At 43.8% G+C, this 24,061-nt stretch overlaps 1 protein-coding gene across 3 annotated transcripts in view; it reads right to left on the bottom strand.

Moving 5' to 3' along the window:
• Positions 1–24,061, bottom strand: part of LOC118315465 (guanine nucleotide-binding protein G(o) subunit alpha) — an 80,990-nt gene that overhangs the window by 20,757 nt on the left and 36,172 nt on the right. For all 3 annotated transcript variants that reach the window (XM_035642756.2, XM_035642755.2, XM_035642754.2), the window contains exon 4: positions 4,406–4,566. In XM_035642756.2, coding sequence (XP_035498649.1) covers positions 4,406–4,566 — 161 coding nt within the window. The remainder of the gene's footprint in view (positions 1–4,405; positions 4,567–24,061) is intronic.

Below are 24,061 nucleotides of genomic sequence, written 5' to 3'. Positions count from 1 at the left end.
TGAGGAATAAAAAGAAGTACACACACATGAAAGATGGTTGACACTACCACACACACACACACACACACACACACACAGCTCGAGTGATACTAAAGGATAACAAAGGCAAAGGGATCTGCTGAACCTTAATTCGTTTTTCTTTCTTCCAATGTAAAAATAAAATGTAGCCAGATCTGTCCACTACACTCATCGAGAACATCAGCCGAACGGATGAACGACGGCGAGTTGGTGTGTCGCCACAAATGCAGCCGTCACTTTTCTAGTTTTTAACAGCCTGCGATGGAAACTGAAATCTGACAGAAAATACTATAGGAACGAATTCACAATAGCGCTAGGCGGTATACCGCTTTGTACCGATTATATCGGAATGGATTTTCCGTGTGATATGAATTTTTCATATTCCGCAACACAGCTAATGGTTGGAAGGTGGTGAAGAGCGCTCTGGCGCAGTTTTGGGGGGGGGGAGGGGGGCTTTTTCGCTGTTGCACCACTAAAGGGCATAAACTCTTGAGCAGAAACCATGATGGACATCTCAAAGGCGTTTTAGGAACTGTTGTTTAGAAATTGTAACTGTGTCTGTTGTTTGGAGGAATTTCTTCTTTTAAAAGTCCGACGTGGAACCAAACAAGTATTTTACTGCAAATGTTGTCGAGCTAAAGTCGTTGCCGGAGCGGAGGAAGCCACACTGGCAAGTTGCTCCACCACCACCACCACCCGTCTCCAAGGTACGTTTTGTCACGAGAACACACGCGAGAAGTGACAGTGACACTGATTCACAATCAAATATATTCGTCTGACTTGTGAGTGAGCTGACTCGCAGTATAAAATATTAAAGCCATGGACACAATACAGCTGATGGACATATACAGTGAATAGAAGCGTAGGACGTTTTGAGGAATTTCAGCAGTTTTTAGTGTGGGGATAAAACTAAGTACACGTCATTTGAGCGTAAGTATGTGTCTCTCTCTCAGCTTTTAAAGACATTAATAAGACCTGAAAATTCTGTTGGGCAGCAGTGAATCTCGCCGCTGTTGCCGGGGCCCACCGCCGTGACACCAATGACCTTTACCACCACACAGGAGGTTGAACCCTCTCTCCCCCGTCACATGACCCGACACTAACACGAATGCTAACATTATTTCATGTATAGAATAATTGTCCCCCGAAGGTATGTCAGTGTGCGGCCTGGTTTCTAGCTGCCAAGCCGTATATGTGAACCACCACTGCATTAGTCCCCCCCCCCCCCACATCCTGAAATCACTCGTCATGGCGCAATAAGTTCATTAAGACCAGACCCCAGAGTGTACGCTTGTTTCATTTCCCTGGTGATGTGCCGTATTATAGTTTATCCCTAAAAGAGTGTCGGGCACGAAAGGAGAGACAACCGGAAAGATGTTGTCTGTGAGGTGATAATGACGAGGGGCGCAGAACGCTCCCGAGCTCCTGACAAGCTGCGATGGTCAAGGAATCTGAATGAACACAAAGCCCCGGCGTTACCTGACAGAGAGAAGGAGAAGAAGATAAACCAGGAAGCGTCACGCTAACAATGCACACGCAGGTAATCGAAGGTAAAGCAAGATGCAGAATCAATATCTCTATTAGTTAATTGAGAGCTATATGCCATTTTAACGACAATCAGATAGACTCCGATTACCTGCTATTAGTGGGCAACATGCACAACATAACACACCGTGTTAGTAAGATAAGTGAAGATAAGATGAGATAAGATTTTTTTTTACATTATTGATCCTGTGCCGGAATTTGCTCCACAGCTACAGTACGAAGAATAAAACATTTGAGTGAGTGTTAAAGTGTAAACGAAAGAAGAACAGTGCAACAACTACACTCAAACAGAATGGACCTGATATTGCACTTGGTATTAATATGTATAGTATATGAAAGGTACCATTGCACATGGTCATTGCGTATGTGTGTATGGAGGGTTGTGATTACGGTATATCTTTTAAAGGAGGCCAAGTTGGTACATGCATACCGTACCACTGTGTCACAAAGGCAGGGGATGTAAATCATATACAGAGAGCATGTGTATTGTGCTAAGTAGGTCAGAACATGCAGGGTATTCGTACACATATAGAGAGAGAGAGCGAGAGCAGTGGCTTCAGGGTGAACATGCCCCTCTCAGAACAGAGCTTTCTGCTTTCTATGTTATACAAACAGGCATTACATGCATGCACAATTAGTTACACAATTAATTCTACTGTACTAGTGAAAGTATCACCGTCACTGACTGAAGGCTGACGCCTGAAAAGCCCAAAACACAGACAAAAATCTCAACTTTGAACAAATATCCTCAACTTCATTGGGCTTTTTTTTATGTCAGGGATGTTGGAAACCTCACACACACACACACACACACACACACACACACACACACACACACACACACACACACACACACACACACACACACACAGAGTGTGGTCGGATCAGGTGACATCTGTCCTATCAGCTCATTGGCTGGCCGGCCTGTTTCTGCTCCACAGGCCACAACATAATAGGAAGTGTGCATCAATCTTTAATGTGACATTTAACACACAAACAAAAACAACACACACACACACACACACACACACACACACACGCACACACGCCCCTAACACTCACAAACTGAGCGATAGTTGTGTGAGTTAATTGACCACATGTAAAAGCTGACAGGAGCGTGTTTGCGCTCCTGCCAAGATGTCGGCCATGATCAGGAATGACCCGCTCTCTTTCACCATCTTTCTTGCTCTCTCATCATTTTTGACTCACTGACTCGCCTCTTTTTTTGGGACAATCCCATTTGTTTTGCATCTGTTTTCATTCCCTGTCTTTATAGTTCCCTCTCTTATCTCACTGTATCATTCCACTACATTACTACACCCTCTTACTCTTCATTATACTCCCACTGTCTCCTCTCATGTTCTCTGCTCTTTTTCACTTTTCAGCATTTTTTTCTCTCCACTTTTGCTTTTTTTTTTGTTTGCATTGGCCTTTTTTCTACACATGTATTTCTAAGCGACTGAAGGTGCACTTCCTGTGATCTTGTCTATAGATGTGGTTTCAGTTTTCACGTTGGTGATTAGGGGTGGAGCAATCTGACGATCTTTATTCCCGTGGACGATCTTAATTTGACATGTGATCTGTTTTTTCAGAGGAAATCTACAGATCTGTACGTGAGATTCTGCAACGCTGTGGAGAACACAGGCAATCTGTCGAAACATTTAGTGAAAGTGAAAGTACAATCTACTTCTGCTGGTAAAAGTCAAATACTGGATCTGATATTTTTTAAATACATTTTATTTGTATTTGCCTTTACTGATATAATGGATAGCCTAGAGATGGTGCGATTGAGGATTAAACTGGAGAAAGAACCTTGTAACAAATAATATAGAAGATGGAGGAGAAGCTTCTCTCGACAAGGATTTGTTCTGTCTTCATCATGTCCTCTCATTTAAACTTGTTATTTTGCTACATTCACTACATCCATGGTCAGAGCCCGCTGCATGAAAGAGGTGTACGGCCAACAGAAAATAAATCAATAACTACATCCATCGTTCTACTGCGATCTTTCTTCATGTCACTCTCAAACACGTACGGTGCACAATTAAATCAGGGCTACACGCACAATCATGGCACTTGAGAAAGAAAAAAAAAGCCTCCTCCTCCTCCTCCTCCTCCTCTTCATCCACCGCCGCCACTCTCCATTTCCCTCCGTGTGTTTTTCCTGCTGTGTCTCTCTCTCACCACCCACACACAGGCACCGAGCATAAATCAGGCCCGGTGGTTGTAATGGTGACTGACTGTGTGTGTCTTAATAGTGTAGTGCATGGTCGCATTTAGAAGATTATGGTTGTATGTATGTGTGAGAGTGTCTGCGTGTGTTTTTACAGAGGGTGAGTGGATTAGGGCGGCTTATGAGTGATCTATTGATTTGGACTTAGAAAATCGGAAATCAGCTGCAGGTGTAACACACACACGCGCACGCACGCACGCACACACACAGAACAGAGCACTTTCTCCGGGTCATCCTCGCTCTCCTGCCTTTTTATGTCCCTACACTGTCATTTTCTCAATAAAGGATGAAATACATGAAGATAAAGATAATAAACTTGGATTACAACCTTCCGGTGACAGTTTTACAACAGCTTCTCTAGTTAAGACTTGTTTTTGTCATAATTAGTGTATGAATTTTGAGTTAGGGCCAAATATGTGTGTGACAAGGCCGCAGGGACCTTGACCTATGAAACCCAAAATGTATTCACTTCATCTCTGCGGCCAAGTGGACGCTTGTGTCAAATTCGGAGAGATTCTGTCATTTTGTTCCTCAGACAACGCGTCTGCAGACTGAACACGCACAAAACATACAGAACATACAGCGCACAGATGACCAAATAGTACGTACTACTGCGCTGAATCGTTGAGCTGGTACTCCCGGGCGCGGCTGAAACACTCCTGGATACCGGCGTCGGACCACAGACGGATCATGGCGGAGAGCAGCTCGGCGGAGTATGGCTCCGTGTCCTCCATGCGACTGACGACGTCGCACACCATCTTAGCATCCGCCTGAGGGAAACACAAGAAGGGGAAGAGGCGGCAGGTTAGTATTCTAGGTGGACACTAAAGGTCCTGGGAGATTTAAAACATCACAACATCCACCATACAGTAAGACACAACCATCGCAGAGATACTGTCAAACTGTACAACGCATTCAAAACTGCGCGTGTGCGTCCGAGTATTCAACAGTATGAGAGATACTGCACAGAGTGTGACAGTTCATGTGTTCATAAGGAGGTTGAAAAAGAAGAGAAGAAGAGGGACGTGACAACGACTACAGAAGGTGAATTCTGCAGATTGAACAACCGAAGGAAATAATAAGATGAAGGGGAAGTGAGAAGAATGAGTCCTTTGTCAGAAAGCCCAATGTGTCGTTACAGATCCTGAATCAGCACGGACACAGAAACACATCACAAAGCCACTGCAGTTAGTGGAGAAGGGCCCGAGTTCAACCAAACGCTCGACAAGACTATTTCAGAAATCCTCCCAGCTGAACTCTGACAGACGGTGAAGCCTTTTTTTTGTCGTTGTGTTGTTGTTGTTGTTGTCTTTGTTCAGCCGCAGAAGGAGGGGCTGCTGTCATGCAGCAGTGATCTGGTTCTTGGCTCCTTCAGGGGGGACAGAGGCTGCTGGTCTCTGCACCGACAAAGAGGCAAATAGGTTAGCTGCTGTTTAAACTGACATGACTGAAAAGGAGTCAGTGTCTTTTTTTCTTTCTTCGGTCATATGACTTTGCGAGAGTTCAGCCAGTCGAGCGCCAGAGCGGCAAAACTCCGGGGAACATAAAATGCATTTGCAGCTATTAAAACATTTATTCACCGAGATGATTTTGGTGGAATTTAATTAGTATAATTAGTGACTATGCGTTTTTTTAAATTTATTTTTTACCTCTTTGCACCGAAAAGCCTTTTCCTCAAAAGTTACAAATGACACGCTTCATCTATTTTGATTGATATTTGGGACACGTCATGCTGTGTTCATGAAAAATCACTCTGGCCACTTAGCACTCTGAGTAAACCTCACTCAGATGCCTCTGCCATTACCAACATCTCGGCTGAATCCAGCAGTTGATCCCCGCTCCCCTGCTCTCCTTTTGCTCCTTGCTGTTATCCGTTCCTGGCACTTATCTCCTCCTACATGATCATTCTCGCATGCCACAGTAATATTCCGGGGGCAGCGAGGCCTTAACCTTTGTACTTTTCATGGCTTTTTTCTCTCCTTTCTTTCTGGCTTTTTTTGAACAGCACACTAACTGTAACAAAAACATTTTTGCAACATACGATTTTTCTTCTTATTGAATACTTTCAACAGACATGCTGACATTTTTCAGTAGCTAGATACATGATGCAAATGAGCATCACTCAAGTAAATAAATAAGAAATGATAAGAAATAGAGTTATTTATAGAAAGGAAACTATTAATCAAAATACAAGGAAACTAGACGTGCAAATTGTTTGAGGGACACATTAAACAACCAATTTGTCACAATAGTAATGTATGTATGATTTTTCTTAACAAATCTACAGTAAAAGTTGAATTCCATAAAAAAATACATTTGTAGTAGATTTCTTCTCTCTGTACATGAAATTTAAGTATTAAGAAAAAGGGAGTGACAAACACATAGAGGTAATTCATCATTTATTCTAAGATATAACGTCTTTCCCCACAATTTGACAAAATGACTACTATAAAGTAATTGTGTATATATCTGTCCAAAAGGTACTAGATTGAGGGGCAATTATAACTGATTCTAACCCTGTCTTCTTAAAAAAAATTGTTGACATCAAGGGGAGACAAACAGTTTTAGATAATATGGAAATATTAAAATATTTTATTTTTGGTTATTATCTCCTGCTTAAATTTTCTTAAATGTTTGTTGTGCAAATGGTATCATCTGTTTTTTGTAATTTCCATTATATCAACATTTTAGTTTGGGAAGGCGTAAATTCCTTCTCTGGTGTGGTGATAAATGGTGCATATAACTTGAATTATCTTATTATCACTGTACTGTACTTTAATGGGACCACACAAGAAACTTTAAACCATTTGTAGTGAAATCCAATAATGACTCAAGAGAAACCAAACATCTTTGGCCATTCGATCTGAAAAGTCCAACAATCCCCCAACAATCCTAACTTTGCTCCCTCAGAACCAAACACCTCGTTCTTAGGATGGCAATGCCAACTTTTTACACAAAAATACAATAACAACAAACACACGCTGGCTCAGTATTCTCCGACACATCAGGCTTGAAATATGAACCATGTTACAGTGTATCGGCTGTATGTAATGCTAAGCAATAAATAATGGAACAATGGACGTAGTAAATATCATCAGTATAAACAGGTTCACTGCCCGAGAGATTGCTGATTCTGCGAATTTAAAGATATAACACAGTTGGATATATATAGTATATATGCAAGTGAAATCAATACATTATACCAGGCTAACTCCATCGCTGCAACAATATATCACCCGGTCTTATATCATAACGAATTAAAACTACTTCTTTTTTTTCTAACCAATGAAACAGTATAGCATCAGGATGAGTGTTGCTATTCCCTTCACTGTAATTTTATCCAGACAGCGTAATTAGATTTCAAAGCACTCAGGCTGAAATTACAAAAACCAAACGCACGGCGTGTTTGAGTTCCCACACCCCCCCCCCCAAAAAAAAAAAGAATCAACAGATTGCAAAGCAATCACGAGGAGATGATAACACATTACCAGAGTTTGGAGACTTGACAGCGAAAGGCATACGGCTCCTTCGGCACCGACCTGATTAAAACTCACCCAGTCTGACACGCTCACACCCGGGAGTCGCTCGGTGCAGCTGACCCTGCCTCGACGCTGGGGGCCCGTTGGATCTAATGAGAGAATTCACGAGGTTCCCGGTGCCGCCAGGTCAATCCTGCGCCCTCGTGGAAAGTTCAGGAAGCTAATGGTGTCAACAAAGGCTTTAGCGGCCGAACACGGGTAGTTTCACAATGACTCTCACACAGACAGGGGTTTGTATGATGAGGGCGTCGCTCATTTCCCCAGGTTTTCACTCCCTGTTTGATCATCCATTTTGATTATGGTCATAACCCCCATATATCTTCAACTGAAAGTGTCCCCTCAACCTTTCCATCTTCAATACTGTAGATGTTTTTAATTATGCAAGCGTAGAACAGCTCCCCGACCCCCCTCCCCCGTGAGGAGTCAACTCGGATTTACCCTCACAGCTAAAAGGAAAAAATGGGTCAGGACGGGGTTAATGAATATCACAAAGCCGTGACAAAATGTGTGGCGAACGCCTCGCGTCCCTCCTGCAGAGACGAAACGTCGTGGTGCCGGTACAACGCTGAGTGCATAAAGTCGACGCTGTCTCCGTTCCGCACCAAACAGGCTCCCCCACAAAAATTCAGTGAGCAACAGATGTGTCACTGGCCAGTCATTTTTCTTCATTCATACAGTTTTGCTCTTTCCTGCAAATCGCCATCTGCACCTTGGCTAAAGCAGCTCTTCACCTGCTTGACCCTCGGGTGATCCAGTCTTTCCGTTCGCCACTGGCCGTCCCTCCATCGCCATATCTGCTCCGTCTGTCCTCTGCCCCCGTCTGCACTCGACTGTCCCTCTACAGTGTCTGTCCTTCTCACCTCCTTCCGTCTGCGCCCAAGACGACCGAGAAGTTTGATCGGCCCTTTGGGCGCCTTCGGCTCAGGGGGCAGAGCGGGTCGTCCACTAACCGACGTGGGCTTGCTCACGGTGAAGTGTACTTGGAGCCCAAACTTCCCTGTGACGGCTGTGTGTGAATGAGATGCACGACTGATGGAAAGGGCGCTAGATATGCCAAAAGAAGAGCGCTGTGTGAATGTGTGTGTGAATGTTAAATGTACTGTGAAGCGCTTTGAGAGGTCGATAAGAGTAGAAAACATTTACCATTCTGCTGCATTTGTTTTCCCCTGGAGTCCGTCCGTCCCCCCCCTGCCTTCTCCGCTCGCTCCATCATATCCCCCTCTCCCTTTCAATCTCCTCTCTCTCTTCTTTCCTCTCAGAACTCCACATCCTCTCCTTCTCTCTCCACTCCTCCTTTTCTCAACACCATGACACCGACGCAAGCCTGTTGTGATAAACCATTTTTAACTCCATCACCAAGGTGTGAGGGTAAGAGCTTGCGACGAGTGTGTGCGTGTGTGTCTACATTTGTCCTAAAGATTTGCGTTTATTGATTTGTTCTTTTTTGGTGTTTGTTTTCATCCAATATAATAATAAAACTGTATATCCAATTTTCTTTCTCCAGTAAAAGGCAAAAACACACGTGCAGAAACATGCGCACACTATTGTGTTTTTTTATTATCTGTATTTACACAGAGATGCTTTATGGACCATGCGTCGTCGTTTTGCGGCAGTGCTTTATTTCACGGTCATACTGTTCATTTACATTCCTCACTGCCTTTAACTGACAGTTACTTATTCACTTTATTGTTACGATACCTTTATTGTCCTGTATTCCTACTGTAAAAGCCCTAATTAATCATGTCTCCAACTGCAGTAGGCAGTAAGATAGTATTGAATTATTGTTTTGAATACTACTTTTGTCAGGGTTTATGTAATACACGTTATTTAGTTTCAATAAATTCACTTAAGTATTAATTTATGATTTTGAAAAAAAAATGATTCTGTGTTAGTTTTATTCTACATTGAAGGCGACAGCCTTGATGAATGTTTATTTTTATTCTTTCCATCTATTTAACTGCTCTACGTCCCTGCCTGGACATTGAATAGGCAATCGCCATTGACATTAAATCACCACCACCCTCCTCATCATCATCATATCCATCATCCCACATCCTCCGCATCTGTTCCTTTCTTTCCTTCCTCTCCTCGGTGACTGTATTCAATAGACAATCAGGGCACTTTACTGTTACACCTTCCACTTGAGCCCTATCGTCCAAAACTACGTCAAATCCCAATGCGGGCTCTGCACAGTGCTTCAGCAAGTCTAACGCCCATTCATCTGCCTCGACGGGCTGCATTACCTTTTTATTTCACATTTGAGAGAAATAAGATGCTTTATGGACGCTGTTATGAGCTCCCCCATCTTCCTCTCCCTTAAGGTGCCCCTGATCTTTGGTGAACCTATTCAATGGAGGAGTTCCCCTCTGTCTCCCTCTTTCCTAGAAAACAATCCTCCGACCACCTGCTGTTCTTGTTTGTTTTGACAATGGATTTTTTTTAATAGTCCAGTTTGCTCTGCTTTGTTTGCTAGATTACCGTACATCTGATTTTACATTGTGTGGCTGACCCAGAATCCATCTTCTTCTCTCCTCTCCTTTCTCTTTCAGCCGCGTGGAGCTCAGTGGAGGAGGAGGAGGATGAGGAGGAGAGACAACTTGTTCCGACAGCACAACTTTCAATCAGACCCTCATCCTCCTTTTCTCCCTCTCTCTGTTCTAATCAATGGGTCGGAAAACGCCTATTCTGAAACAAGAGAGGCAGCGACAAGCATTATAAATGGATTAAAAATGAAAGAACAGAAGAATAGCAGCAGTTGATCTCCGGTCGCTTCTCTGTGTGTGTGTGTGCAGGAGAGAAAAACTATTTTAATTTGGTTCCTACAGTCAGTGTTGTTGAAAATCGACCTGGAAAAAATAAACATGAATGGGACTCGACTTGATTCATTTACTCTCTGACACTGAGGTCAGTGCTGCCTTTGATAAACGAGTTGTGGCAATAAAAAAAAAAAGAGGCACATTTCAACCCAGGTCCACCGTCTGATCTTTGGCCTGCCGCGACACTATGACACCCCGGAACATGATCTCTTTAAGAACATTAAGCGGAAGCGCTCTCCATCTGTTGTGTTCCGCGAGGCGTCGATCCCAACTATTGATGCCGTGTCCCCTCTGACAGCAGCAACACAATGCCTGATATGGAGTTAGAAAGTGTGTGTGTGTGTGTGTGTGTGTGTGTGTGTGTGTGTGTATGAATGGCGGGACAGTACAAGAAGAACTGAGCCTGATTTCTGTGTGTGTATATGTGCGTCTGTGAGTGTGTGTTCAGACAGAGTGTGTCACAGTTTAAGTGCTGGGCAGTCGGCCACAGACACACTTTAATCCCACAGCCAAAGCCAGGGACACTATCTAAACAGACATATTGAAAGACACACTTGGTGTGAGTGTGTGTGTGTGTGTGTGTGTGTGTGTTTGTGTGAGAGAGCTGCAGTTGTCAAGGTAACTTCTCTAACCTTTGCCCACTTAAATCACCCATCATTATCTGGGGAGACATAACTCGATTCCATCTGTGTACGAAACAAACCACATGACCTGTTTTTTAAAAATCATATACAGTCACATGTACATAGACTGTAGGTAAAAAAATAAGCCTAGTCACTGGGTCGGGAAAGCCTGTATTCTCTGGAATCACCAGCAGAGGGCGACTGCACCGGTTGAAAAAAAGAAGTCAGTTTCCACAGTAGTCTATGAGAAAACTTCTCACTTGATTAATAACGTCAGTTAGCATTTTCCTGAGGAGTTTATGAACTCGATATGTAGTTTCAAGTCTTCTTCAATACAGCGTGATGTTCATTTCTTAAATTGTGGTCTCAGTTAGAGTAAAATAGACCATAAATCACTGTAGTGTGGATACAGCGTAATTGACAGCTAAATGCTGACCTAAAGGCTATAGTAGCATGCTACAGCTATGCTAGCACATCTTTAACGCCGAACCACTGAGATAAAAGCTACATGCTAAACCTAAATGCTATAATAAGCGCGCTAACACGCCTAGAGTGATGATGCTAACATGCTAATGTTTAGCACGTGTCGTATTCACGACAGTCACCGTCTAATTTTTAAAGGTGTTAGCTTGCAAGCATTTGCAAACTAGCACTTAAAGGGACAGTGCAGTGATTTTGAAGTGGGGTTGTATGAGTTACTTATGCAAAGTTAATATGTTACCTTATGGAGATGGTGATCAGCGATGTCGTTTAAGGGAGTTTGGAGAACAAGTGGAAGTAGCTTAAGTCACAGTCCCACTGTTGCAGAGGGCATCAAACATCTTTTTCGCCACATTTTTAAATGCTTACCTAAGAAAAAAATATCCGTTCAATTGTACGCTGGATGTGGCGAAAAAGACGTTATGCGGTGGTCCCCTCTGCAACACTGGGACTGAGACTTACGCTGCTTACATTTCCCCTCCAAACTCCGTTGGACGACATCTCTGATCACCATCTCCATAAGGTCACATATTAACTATGCATAAGTAAGTCATACAACCCCACTTCAAAACCACTGAACTATCCCTTTAACACAAAGAACAGCCGAGCCTGATGAGGTTGTCATTAATTTTAAAGAGGAAAGTGTTTTTGACTTTATGATGGGCGATAAATGAAATATCAGGAGATCAACAAGGTCATTAAAATATATGCAATCTCCCAGGGCCAAACATGGCCCATCCCCAGCAAAATGTATTTGTGCTAAGTGTTGCTCTGAGTCCCCAAAACCCCGGGAGATGACACAGGCGTCTTCTTTACGTCATGTTATACAGATCACGTCACGGCAGGAAACTGATGATGACCAGAAACTTCACAGCTTGTAAATGAGTGAAGAGGCCCTAGATGGTCACATGTTAAAGACAACATAAAAAAGGCTGACATGTATGACGGGACACAGACACAAACATGAACAAGACAGCACAATGAAAAAAACAACTGAACAGATTGTGTGTGTGTGTGTGTGTGTCAACGTGACGCTGAGTATCAGCCAATCAGATAATGTGAGAAAGAAAAAAAAACATGACAACAATCTTTTTTTCTCACTCTCCTTTCGTCTCGCTCATTCCCTCTTCCACCCTTCCTCATTCTTCTTGGACAGGTTTTAACTCTTCAAAATGATTTTCATCATCCTTCTTATCAATCACACCCCCGGGCCCCCTGTTGTCTCTCACAATCTAACCTTTATCATTTACTTCTCACATGACGTCACGTTGATCAAACACAAACTCACACACACACACACACACACACACACACACACACACACACACACACACACACACACAGTATCGTTCATCTCTCTTCTCTCCGTGTGCAGTCTCTCTCCATCCATCCCTCCATTTTATTACTTCACCTCATTACCATCTCTTTTCCCTTCCCTCTCCCGTCGCCGTCCGCCGGCACACCCCACCCTCACGCGCCTGCATGTCTCTCTTTTTCGCTCTCTCTCTCTCTCTCACACCCTCCTCCGCATCATGTGACTCTCAGTTGCAGTTGCCATGGCGACCATCCTCATTTCCCAGGAATGCAATCGTGTCTCTGATTCTCTCTCTCTCTCTTTTTTTGCCCTTCCCATCTTTTCTGGCGCACTCTCCTCCTCCATCACCCTCATCCTTCCCTTCCTCCCCTTTAATTTCCCTCTCCTTCCTCATTTCTGTCTTCTTCTCTCCCTCCTCCTCTTCTATTTTCCTCTTAATATGTAGTTCAGATTATTGACATATCTAAAAAGATAAATAGTAATTTCCTGAATCACCTCTTTGGTTCAATTCAACTCATGTTACCGATACAAATGTCAGATGTACTGCTGAAGCATCTAAAAGCACACACACACACACACACACACACACACACACACACACACACATACACACACACACACACACCACTCCCTCCCTCCCTCCTCTGTAGCAGTTGCTGAATAATGGAAGTGATGAAATATTTAACTGTTGTTCAGCCCTCCTGTAGACTGCCTCAATGGATCCCTAACACACACAAACACAGACACACATAGACGTATATACATAATTTATGTGTGTGTGGGTCTGTGGTCTATGCCTTGCTCCAGAGGAGCTTCTGTTGCCACCCACACGGGGCATCCTGCAACCACACCCAATAAATCACCCATGCACACGCGCATGCACACACACACACACACACACACACGGAGAGGAAGGAGGCGGAGGAGGATATGCGGCATGTACAGTTTGCACTGTTATACGAGTGGATCAATAAAATACACGAGATAATAGCGGCACGAGAGCAGAGCAAGAGATCGAGCTTGCTGTCCTCAGCTGAACCCCCTAAAGACACAGATGGGAAAAAAAATAAAAGCAAGGAAGCTTCCTGCATGTAAAATGTACGCATTTATGTGTGAGTGTGTTACAAAACATTATGTATGCAAAGATTCAGGGGCTGCATATTCATGAGGATGTTTTCTCCACAGGAACTTTTTCCCATCAGCAAATGGTGGATGAGCTTTCTGAGCGTGTCATTCTGGGCGCTGATATCCGTACTGAGGTTTGAGAGCGACCATTAATTTTTTCTGGGACTTTCTCACTGTACATTTCAAAGCTGTCATTTTCAAAGAGTCCGAGCTACCACTTCACTACCTTTTCACTTCATCATCCAGTCAGTTAAGAGGTGGTGAATTACGTCCAGCTGATAGCTGAACTGTCAAACAATTTGAACTGCAAATACAGTATGCGTGACATATTAAAGGCTGGGAAAAATCATATTTTCTTAATTATTGTGAGCAAAGGGATGCTACATGAACAAAAACATTTTCAACCAGAGTTAAAATGTATTGGGCTATTTTACATTTGTGTTTTTGAGCACAGTGGGCATGACACTGTGAAAAAATATTGTGCACCAATCAGGATCAGGGAAATCTTGTCCGATGAATGTGATCAAGACATATCTCAATATAGCCATCAAATAAGCACATTCAGCAAGATTGAAAGAAAATATCAGTGTGAATTTAATTTGGCATTAGACTCTGAACCAGCAGGGACTTTGGGGCTTTTTGGTTTAAAGAAGTATTAAGCTTTAACACTCTTCAACCCCTATTTGTATCTGGTCTGTTCTCACACAAAGATACAGTGCAGCAAAGGATTCCTCAGAACAAGGTTATGTTGCTATGGAGAGAGATGATGTTCTGCTTTATTTTCTCACACCAGCATATATGCTGTACGCACGAATACACACACAAACGTTTGTCTTGTGAGTTGAGAAAAAAAATGCATTCGCTAGCACCTTAACCATCACAACCGTGACCCTACCCTTACCCTAAACCTAATTCTACCAAGTCTTAATCCTTAAAAGCCTTTGGAAGTTGTAATGATAGTAGCATTTACCTGCAATTGTCAAGTGTAACACGCGCGCACGCACGCACGCACGCGCGCGCGCACACGCACGCACACACACACACACACACACACATACACATACACACACACACACACACACACACACACAAATAAAGACAGGCGTCTAAGTCTCCTTAAAATGTTTTGAAGAAAAAAAATTCCTTTATTTTTCGTTACCAATAACATAATTATAATTGTCTTTTATTTTTAGTTTCCTCCTGTTTCTCCTTTGCAAAGTGAGCTAATTTCCCCACAGTGATGAGACTGTCTTGATTTTCCCACCTCAGATTTTTAAAATCTTTTTCAAGCAAACTCCCCGTCCTCTGTCACTCAGTAACCCTTTGTGCTCTCTCTCTCTCTCTCTCTCTCTCTCTTTATCTCGTTCCCCGTTTCTCTCTCGTCGTGTCCTCTGGGTATCGGTCTCTCGTCCAATCTGCCTCTCTGTCACTCACTGTCTCCTTTTCCTCACACTTCATCTATACTTAGATCCAGCAGTGAGCTGTCACCCCATCCTCTTTCCACACATACCTCGTCCTCAAGAGTAAACTGGAGAACCGCACACACCTAAATAAAGCCCAGATGAGACAGAGGCAATGGACTTTAACCCGGGCACGCCTCTGCGTTTGGACACACGGTGGCTGTTATATAAAGCAGAGATAAACGAGAGAAGAAGAGCAGCGACATTTGGGATAACAAGTAGTTTCCTATGTTTGGGTGTTGGCTCTCTGGCAGTGTGGCAGAATAATTATACACATTATAGATGTGCGTATTGCTGCCTGTGTGTGTGTGTGTGTGTGTGTGTGTGTGTGTGTGTGTATTTGTGCCCTGCTGTCATCCATGCCAACCATCGGTGGCGCGGTGGACTCTGAAATTATATTGTTTGTTCATAAATCTGTGCTGTGCCAAGGTTCGGCAGTGCAGCGAGCCATTTGGTTCATATGCACTTCCTGTTGCTCTGGAAAAAATGACATTCGTCTGTGAGGCATTTTAAACTTCCAGAGAGTCCAGACATTTTCCTGGAATTTTCCTGGAGTGCTGCATGTGACAACGCACATGTCGAACCTGGACCAGCTCCCCAGTTAGTTATGAATTATGAATGAATTATCGCCACGTCCTTCCTGTTGGTGTGAACGCGTCTGATTCGGACAATCTCTGCTGCGTTCAGATCCAATCTTCCGGACATTTTCCAGAGTTCATGTCTGCAAACAGCTTGAGGAAATATTCCTGCTTTTGATATTCATGGTCGGGATTTCAAGGCAAAGTCTTAAAGAGCGTTTGTGACGTTCACCAGACGTCTCGGCTGTTCGAGCCGAGATGTAATTCATCGGACAGTGAGCTCCAATTTTTTTCTCTATGCTGTCACATCTGAGGGGTAATGAAGATGGAGTGTGGATTAGAAACTGAGCTCTGGATAAGGAAGAGATTGACTTAATGGTCGGGATGAGACGGCAACTTGAAGGTTTTATTACTATGGGAGTCAAGTCGATTGTATTTTGGGAAGGAAGTAGGGATCCAAACTACGCAAACACTCGCTGAGGTGGCTCAAGGTTAAGACAAATTTCCGTTTAGAACTATTACAACTAAACATAATCAAACTTGAAAATCCATGAGATATTATAACACTACATTACTAGCCAGGAGGACGGAGAGCAGCACCGAACTGAGTACCAAGTACCTAGAAAATAAAGGCTTTAATGGATATTGTAAAATATAATTTGATTCATTATTAATCAAGCAAAAGTGCTTTCACCTTCTCAAATGACGGATTGTTTCTGTGAGAGTCACAAGATTATCTGTTATCCACTGGGGGCTCGAACAAAGCAGCTTACTTTGTCTGCAATTGTTGATCAATGAATGTAGCCGACAGACGCAACACATTCAGACTGATCAGTGGCAAAGTGTGAGAAATAATAATGAAAAGTAGATGTGAATGCTTTTAGGGATTTATTTGCAAATGGTCTTAGATCCGGAAAGGTTGAATTTACCTGTTCTTCTCTAAAGCCTTTTCAGTTAATGCCACTTTTGTTTTCCCTACTTACAGCCCATCAAAGCAGAAGCATCGAATGTGAATGTGACTGTGGCATCCCGCTGATGTAACACAATCGCTGTGTTTGCTGAGCAGAGAAGAGGGGGAGGGGGGGGTGGACTGAGAGATGGAGAACAGGGAGAGGAGAGAAAATAGAGGAAGGGTATAAAAATGACAGGAGGAGGGGCGGGGGATTTGTTGGGGCCCCTATTCCAAGTAGCAGGATGTGAATAGACGTGGCCAAGCCACGGCGTCCAATCGTGGGAGAGATAGGTGGTCAGGTGACGGCATGGCTGCATGTTCCACGGAGGTGGCCGGCTAGCCTGGTTGCTACGGTAACTGGTTGGTATCCTAGAGACTAGCAAAAGGGGGCTTATAGAAAAACTGAATGGTGAGACAACCCGGAGAAAAGAGGAAAAGGAAACCTCATTTCAAATCTGAAAATTTAGACAAAGGCAAACAACATATAACTGTGAGTGTGTGCACATGTGTGTGTATTCGTGTGTCCATGTGTGCATGTATACATTAAGAGGTATCTGCTCTTTGCAGATAAGCGCTTGTTGAATCAGATTATCTTATTTTCACAGCTACACATACAATTTGGAGAAAGCACAGGCAGTGCTACAGTACCACAGTCAGTCGGGCCAATACTTCATTGAACTATAAATAATGACAGTCCTCACACACACACACCCACACACTCACACACACACACACACACACACACACACACACACACACACACACACACACACACAAACACACACACACACACTCAGAGAGAACACTTGATGAGCCTAGATATGCCTGTGTGTGTCTGTGAATCATCTGTCAGTGAGTAGACATGTGTGTGTGTGTCTGTGTGTGTGTGTCACTTCGTCGAAAGACACTGAAGCGCTAATCCGTAGAAAACTTTTAAAAGCAGCTTTTTTTTCGTGAGCAGGTGTATCTTGTTAAGAGGGAAGCTTCAATATTAGTCCCACAACTCTTCACTCTTGTCATCTGGAGACATTTTCTGTCGAAGTGTGATAATTTATTTAGCATAAATACATATTTCCAGTAAAAAAAATTGGGTTGGAATTGATCGGGTATTGATGGACGTTTACAGTAGCCAATAGCGCTGACTGGGCTTCACGCCCCCCGCACAAGATTTGAAAGTCACAAGCAGCTCAACATAGAAAGCCGTGAGGATAGACCAATCTCTGTCGCGGAAAGGCGCTCGCCTCTTCCCCACCACCTTCGCAAATTGAAATATTAGAACTCAGTGGCGCCGCGTCCAACAGAGAATGGTCGGATATTGATCCTGCGACCACAGTAGGCCAGGTAACACGAAAAGAAAATGTCGGTGTGAAAGCAGCATTGCTGTTGGTTAACAAGCTCATCAACCCACTAATAAGTGGCCGGCAGAAGAATGAGTTCTCGTAGGCAATTCATTAGATGTATTTGTACAATTGAGTCCTGACTTTCCCCTTTCGTGGAGACGTTTACACTCTGACAGCTTTTTTTAATGAACGTTGCGTCACAGATAATGAGCTGTCGCAGCTTCCTCCATTTTGAACTCTCAGGCTCCGTTTCCTCAAAGGTCAGCACTGATTTGCCGTTGATCAATGGGTGAAAAAAGTCACGTGGCAAATTTGACCGACGTTGCGCTCAACGCTGATGCAGATACACTCTGAGAAATGAACGTCATCCATCTACGTTCTTTCAGCAGGTTACAGACAACACCAAGACAACTGCTGCTGACGATTAGGAGAATGCATGAGAATGTGACGAACAGCCTTGCGACTGAATGTGTGTGTATGTTTGTGTGGTCAGAGGTCGTGGATCCCTGACGAGTGTGTGACAGCCTACGTGCACAAAAAACTGCTGGCACTCGTCTGGCTCTAACGCTCAGCCTTGCATGATGAAACTGTTCTGTGTGTGTGTGTGTGTGTGTGTGTGTGTGTGTGTGTGTGTGTGTGCATGTGTGTGTCAGCACCCTGTGGGCAGAACTTTCTGTATTACAAGTCTAGAAAGCAGCAGTGATGCAAGTGAGATGCTTGGCCGACTAGGCGCTAGAACCACAAACACACTCACAGAAACACACACACACACACACACACTCAGAGAAACACATCTTTCATCCTTTTCCCGCATATCTCTCTCTCTCTCTCTCTCTCTCTCTCTCTCTCTCTCTCTCTCAATCTCTGTCAGCCCATTACTCTGCTCTATTCAAGCGGACCCCTCCCCCTCTCCCCCCTGCAAGAAGGCTGAAGAATAGTGAAGAGAAGCAGCAATGAGAGAGAAGGGGGGAGAGAGAGAGAGAGAGAGAGGTGGTGGTGGTGGGGTATTACTGTGTGCATGACAGAACTCACACAGTATACTCACAATAGTCGAAAAAGACCACATCAGAGCATACAGACATCAACGCTTGCTCTCTCTTTTTCTCTGATCCTGCAGCACTTCCTCTTTGTGTCACTTTCTTCCGTCTTCATCTCCCACACCGAGGCCCTCCGCCGCACAGTGACTGTCACGGGCCCCCTCGACCGAGTTAATATAAATGTACTTGGAGAGGAAACAATGTAGGTATAACACTGTGAGTAAAAGCAGGGGCATAGTTAATGCGACACGGTGTAAGGACCTGAAATCCTTCAGTATGAAATATTTGGCTGTGAAAACTTGATGAAGGCCTGACTGCCCGCAGGGCAAGTGGGTGAACAACCCACCGCGAACATACTAGTCAGCTGGGAACTACTAGTCGAGCAAAACATGCTCTTCATTCATTTCCGTTTTTTTCTATATCCTGCACCATTTTTGTCCCTCCTTCCATTTCTGTCTCAGGATTGTTTGAATAAGTTATGACAGCTTCCTCCATTTTGGACACTCCAACTCTCTGTTCTCGCAAAGGTTATCACTGTCAAAGGGGTCTTGTTATTTTGTCAAATGAAGATTTGAAATATTATTTCGCCCGCCGCAGACGTTGGTACGTACCAAAAGATATTGCTGCAAAATCGTTCCACTTTAAATGCTCAATCAAAGCATGGCTCGCATCTGTTCTGTCTTTCTACGGAACTTGCACCTATCGTTCAAACGCTGCATCCAAATCACTGTACATCTTCGGTCATTCATTGTTTACTGCTTAATAATTTAGCTTAGTAATTAGAGAGCTGAGACAACGAAGAATTACATACACTGATTGGAGAGGGAGGGTTCGAAGGAGGATGGAAAGGAAGACAGGACAGAGGATGAAGGAAGGAGAGTGACACTGAGAAAGAGGGGGGAAGCGGGAGACAACCAATGAGGGTTGAGAGGTTTCCATTAAAAGTCCAGACACGTTGGGGCCCTTGTTATGTGATTTCCCAACACACAAACTCCAACACACACACACACACACACACACACACACACAAATACACACTTGAGCCTTTCCCCCCCGAGCTGATCAATAGAAGCAGCACTTAAGATTGCAGCACATAAAGAGCTAGAGAGGGAGGGCCAGGGAGGCTTTTGGGGAAGAATTAGGACTGATCCAGCAGTGAGTGCTGCTCAAACCCTCAATCACACTCCACAGTGTATGCACACATGCAACGTACTGTACACGCAACCAATGATATTCCAAACTCAGTATGCAAAATTTAAGAAAATATGGTTACAGTAGCCAATCTTCCAACCAACATGGTGAAATTCGCCTGACATGCTTTCATTGGACCAATCATAATCACAAGGGTCCACGTCCTCCAAGTTTTTTCCCCTCCCTCTAATCTAATTAGTTTGAGCAAAGTTAAATTTAATCAAATCGAAGAAAACTTCTCCAAACGTCCAAAGAGAATTCGATCAATTTAGCTCGAATTTATTAGGATACTGAATAGACAGACAGACGGAGGGTAGGGAGGACAACTCGACAGGGCAGAGACATAGATGGATGTAACACACACACACACAGAGGACACCCCATTTAGGACTAAATTATTTATGAACAGACAGATGCGGCTTTTTATGAAGTTAATAATTGAAGAAATATGAATTAGAGGGCTGGAGAGAGAACACGGGGGGAAAAGAAGAGAGAGACAACGAGGGGGGAGAGGAAGTAGAGATGATCTTTTTCACAGAGCAGTTTACATTAAATCAACTCAAAATGGAGGACTGGCCTCCTCCTCCTCCTCCTCCTTTCCTCTGACTGCAAGACTCCATTTACACCTGGTATTAAAAAGCATCTCTTATCTATATCTACATATGATTTTAACCTGTTTACATTTACACCCGTTATTATGTTTTTGTCTTATCCTAACTCATCCATGACCGTCTTTTAATCATTTACTGTTTATAAAGACGGGCGACATGACAGCTCTCCAAAGGTAAAGCCACATAATCTTGATCGCCCCCTGGTGGCTGGCTGCACAAACCCCGCCTCCTTCCTGTTAGAGGATGTGACCATGACCAAACAAAACGTTATAGGTTTTGGTCTCATCCTATTTTTCTTTAAGTTTTTGTTTCAGGTCAAGTTATTTTAAGTTATTTGATGCTACAAAAAGACGGGTGCAATGTCATGATTGACAGCTGAGACCGATTGGAACGAGCCCATATATCGGCGGGACGTGGTGTGGCGGATTCCGCGGCTCCACGCCACGATCACTACGAAAACCGCAATATGGCGGCACCTTCATCCGAGATATTTAAACTTCATTTTTGTACTACTGGAGGAAGAGGAGACGCGTCGTCCATCTTTTTATACAAACTGTGATCTTGAATAACGTCCACAGTTGAAGAATGAGGAGAAGACTTGCTTTGTGGATTTACCAGATTGTAGTTGCTGGCTTCACATTGCTCACAACTTCGTCCCTGACCTCCTCTGGAGGTGGAATTGGATCCAAACACATCCACAATACGCCTTGGATGCATCTACACATGTAATCAACTACTATCTAATCAGACTAAACCAGGTATAAATGGGAGATGTATAACTCTCTGTCCCTTGACCTTCCTTCTCTGTATCTTCATTTTTTTCCCCACATCAACATTGGTCATCTTCATTTCCTCTCTCTCGCTCTCTCTCCCAGGTGTCCTCGGTGCCATGGCAACAGCAGACATCAGAATTACTCACCTATCACCCAGAATGCTCTATTTTCTCGCAGCGACAGTGAAGATCCACAAACACAATCATAAAAACAAAGCAAATCCTTCTGGAACCTCACTGTACACACTTATTTATGATACTCAAGTTCAAATGATCACAGTTATCCACATGAAAACTAGACTGTGGTGCTGAAGAGGCGCGGCGTCAGTGACGAGTAAAGTAACCCCCTACAGTTGCATCATGCCTCCGTCTACCAAACCCCCAGTGGAATTTCAGCCAATGGAAATTTGCATGTATTATAACAGATAGCGGTGTTGTGGCAGTTCAGCTGCATTTGCATCACCTGTGAGAAATAGTGCGACCATCAGGGAAACGTTGCTCATCGATGATGTGTAGAACTGTGCAGAATTAAGGCAGATACGAGGTGCAAGAAAACAACAACAACAACAAGGGAGACCCTTTCCCTAATAGCAGGCTGAAGCGGTGTGTGTCAGCATGTTTTGCAATGCGTGGAGTTGGATAATGTGGCTCGTGAGATGGACAAAAATACAGAGCTATATCGACCAAGGACAGGAAGACAGAAGGGCAGAGCGAAAGAGGGAAAGAGGGAGAGAAAGAGAGAGGGATACGTAGGGAGAGAGAGCGAGTTGGAGAGAGAGTGAGTGAGGAGGGGGGTTCATGCTGATGGTATCTGCTAACCTTCAATTAGCAGCGGTAGTCAGCAGGGCATTGATTAGCCTCTAAATGCCACAGCTCGTAGAAACAAAGCACACACGCACGCACGCACGCACGGACGGTCAGGTGCAGATTCACGCCACAAGTAATTCCATAGGGATTAGATGTTCATACACACGATTGGCGGAATCCACACATCTGCATTAATCCCGCAAGACGAGCACGGTGACAGCGGCCTTTGCCAATAAAATAAATGGCACAATATTTACTTCAAACTTAATCTTCATCCTCAATTTGATCATGCTGAGACCTGGCTTCCCTGAGACAATTACATCCCCAAACTTCTATTTCCAACGACTAAGAAAATAAAATGTTGCCGAAGACAATGAAAATCTTCCTCTTTGAGCAAATTCAAACAGGCTGCACGACACGGCGCCGCACCAAGACTGCTCTCCTTTAAAGTAACGGCCATTCTTCAGATAAATAACCACTTCTGACCATTGGATTGTGCTGGAAAAAAAACACACAATCAGTGTCCCAGCAGCGAATCATCTTCAGTTTAGATTATCGTGTACACAGATGATGACCTAAGGGAAACCTCATAGCCAAGAGAAGAAAGCAACTTGTCCATAAAACTGAATCCTCCCCTGAGAGGAGCATATCTTCACTTTATTGTCCTCACCTTAACTCTATTGACTTTGCAGGTGCGAGACTGGTCACATGTGTCTGGTCTTCATTGTTCCGTTTGCCTTCTGTTGGGCCTTAATGTCATTTTTGTTTTGTTTAGTTGTTTTATCTCAGCCGTCCTCCGTCTTTTGTCCTCTTTTTCTCTGTCTGCTATTTTCTCAAGCTCTCCATCTGTTGAGCTTTTACAGTGTGGGAGCTAAACTGTGTCCTTTAACAAACAGACTTAATAGCATGGTAACTGTGTTGCTGCGCGCGTGCATGTGTATGCATGTGTATGTGTATGTAAGTGTATGTGTGTGTATGTGTGTGTGTGTGTGTATGTGTGTGTGTGTGTGTGTGTGTGTGTGTGTGTGTATGTGTGTGTATGTGTGTGTGTGTATGTGTGTGTATGTGTGTGTATGTGTATGTGTGTGTATGTGTGTGTATGTGTGTGTGTGTATGTGTGTATGTGTGTGTGTGTGTGTGTGTGTGTGTGTGTGTCTGTGTCTGTGTTTGTGTGTGCATGAGTGAGAGGCAAACTGAGGCTGGCAGGATGTGTAGGCCTGTGGCAGTACGTCAGCATTGCATGTCATATACAGACACGTGCCTGTCCTTTAGTATGTGGGCTGTGTCACGTCTGACGGTTGGTGTGTACTGTATCCAAGCGTGTGTGTGTGTGGGTGTGTGTGTGGGGGGGGTGTATGCTGCCATATATCAGGGTAGACAGAGCCTAGCTGCAAAACAACTGAGTCAGAGTTTCGTTACCTGGTCACAGAGACAGCGCCAAGACCAAGCACATACAGTTTGCCGTCTGACACGCACACAGGCTGAACCATCGCTCCCCTCAGAGATGAGGCAAACTAAAGTACAACAACAAAAATAAACTCTCATTACATGAGAAGACATGAGAGAGGACTTCATCCACAGAACATGATGTTTTTCTACAGTGAAAGCATTTTTTATTC

This window comes from Scophthalmus maximus, chromosome 7 (assembly GCF_022379125.1).
Source record: "Scophthalmus maximus strain ysfricsl-2021 chromosome 7, ASM2237912v1, whole genome shotgun sequence".
Taxonomy (NCBI): domain Eukaryota; kingdom Metazoa; phylum Chordata; class Actinopteri; order Pleuronectiformes; family Scophthalmidae; genus Scophthalmus; species Scophthalmus maximus.
This window is presented reverse-complemented; position numbering and strand designations above follow the sequence as displayed.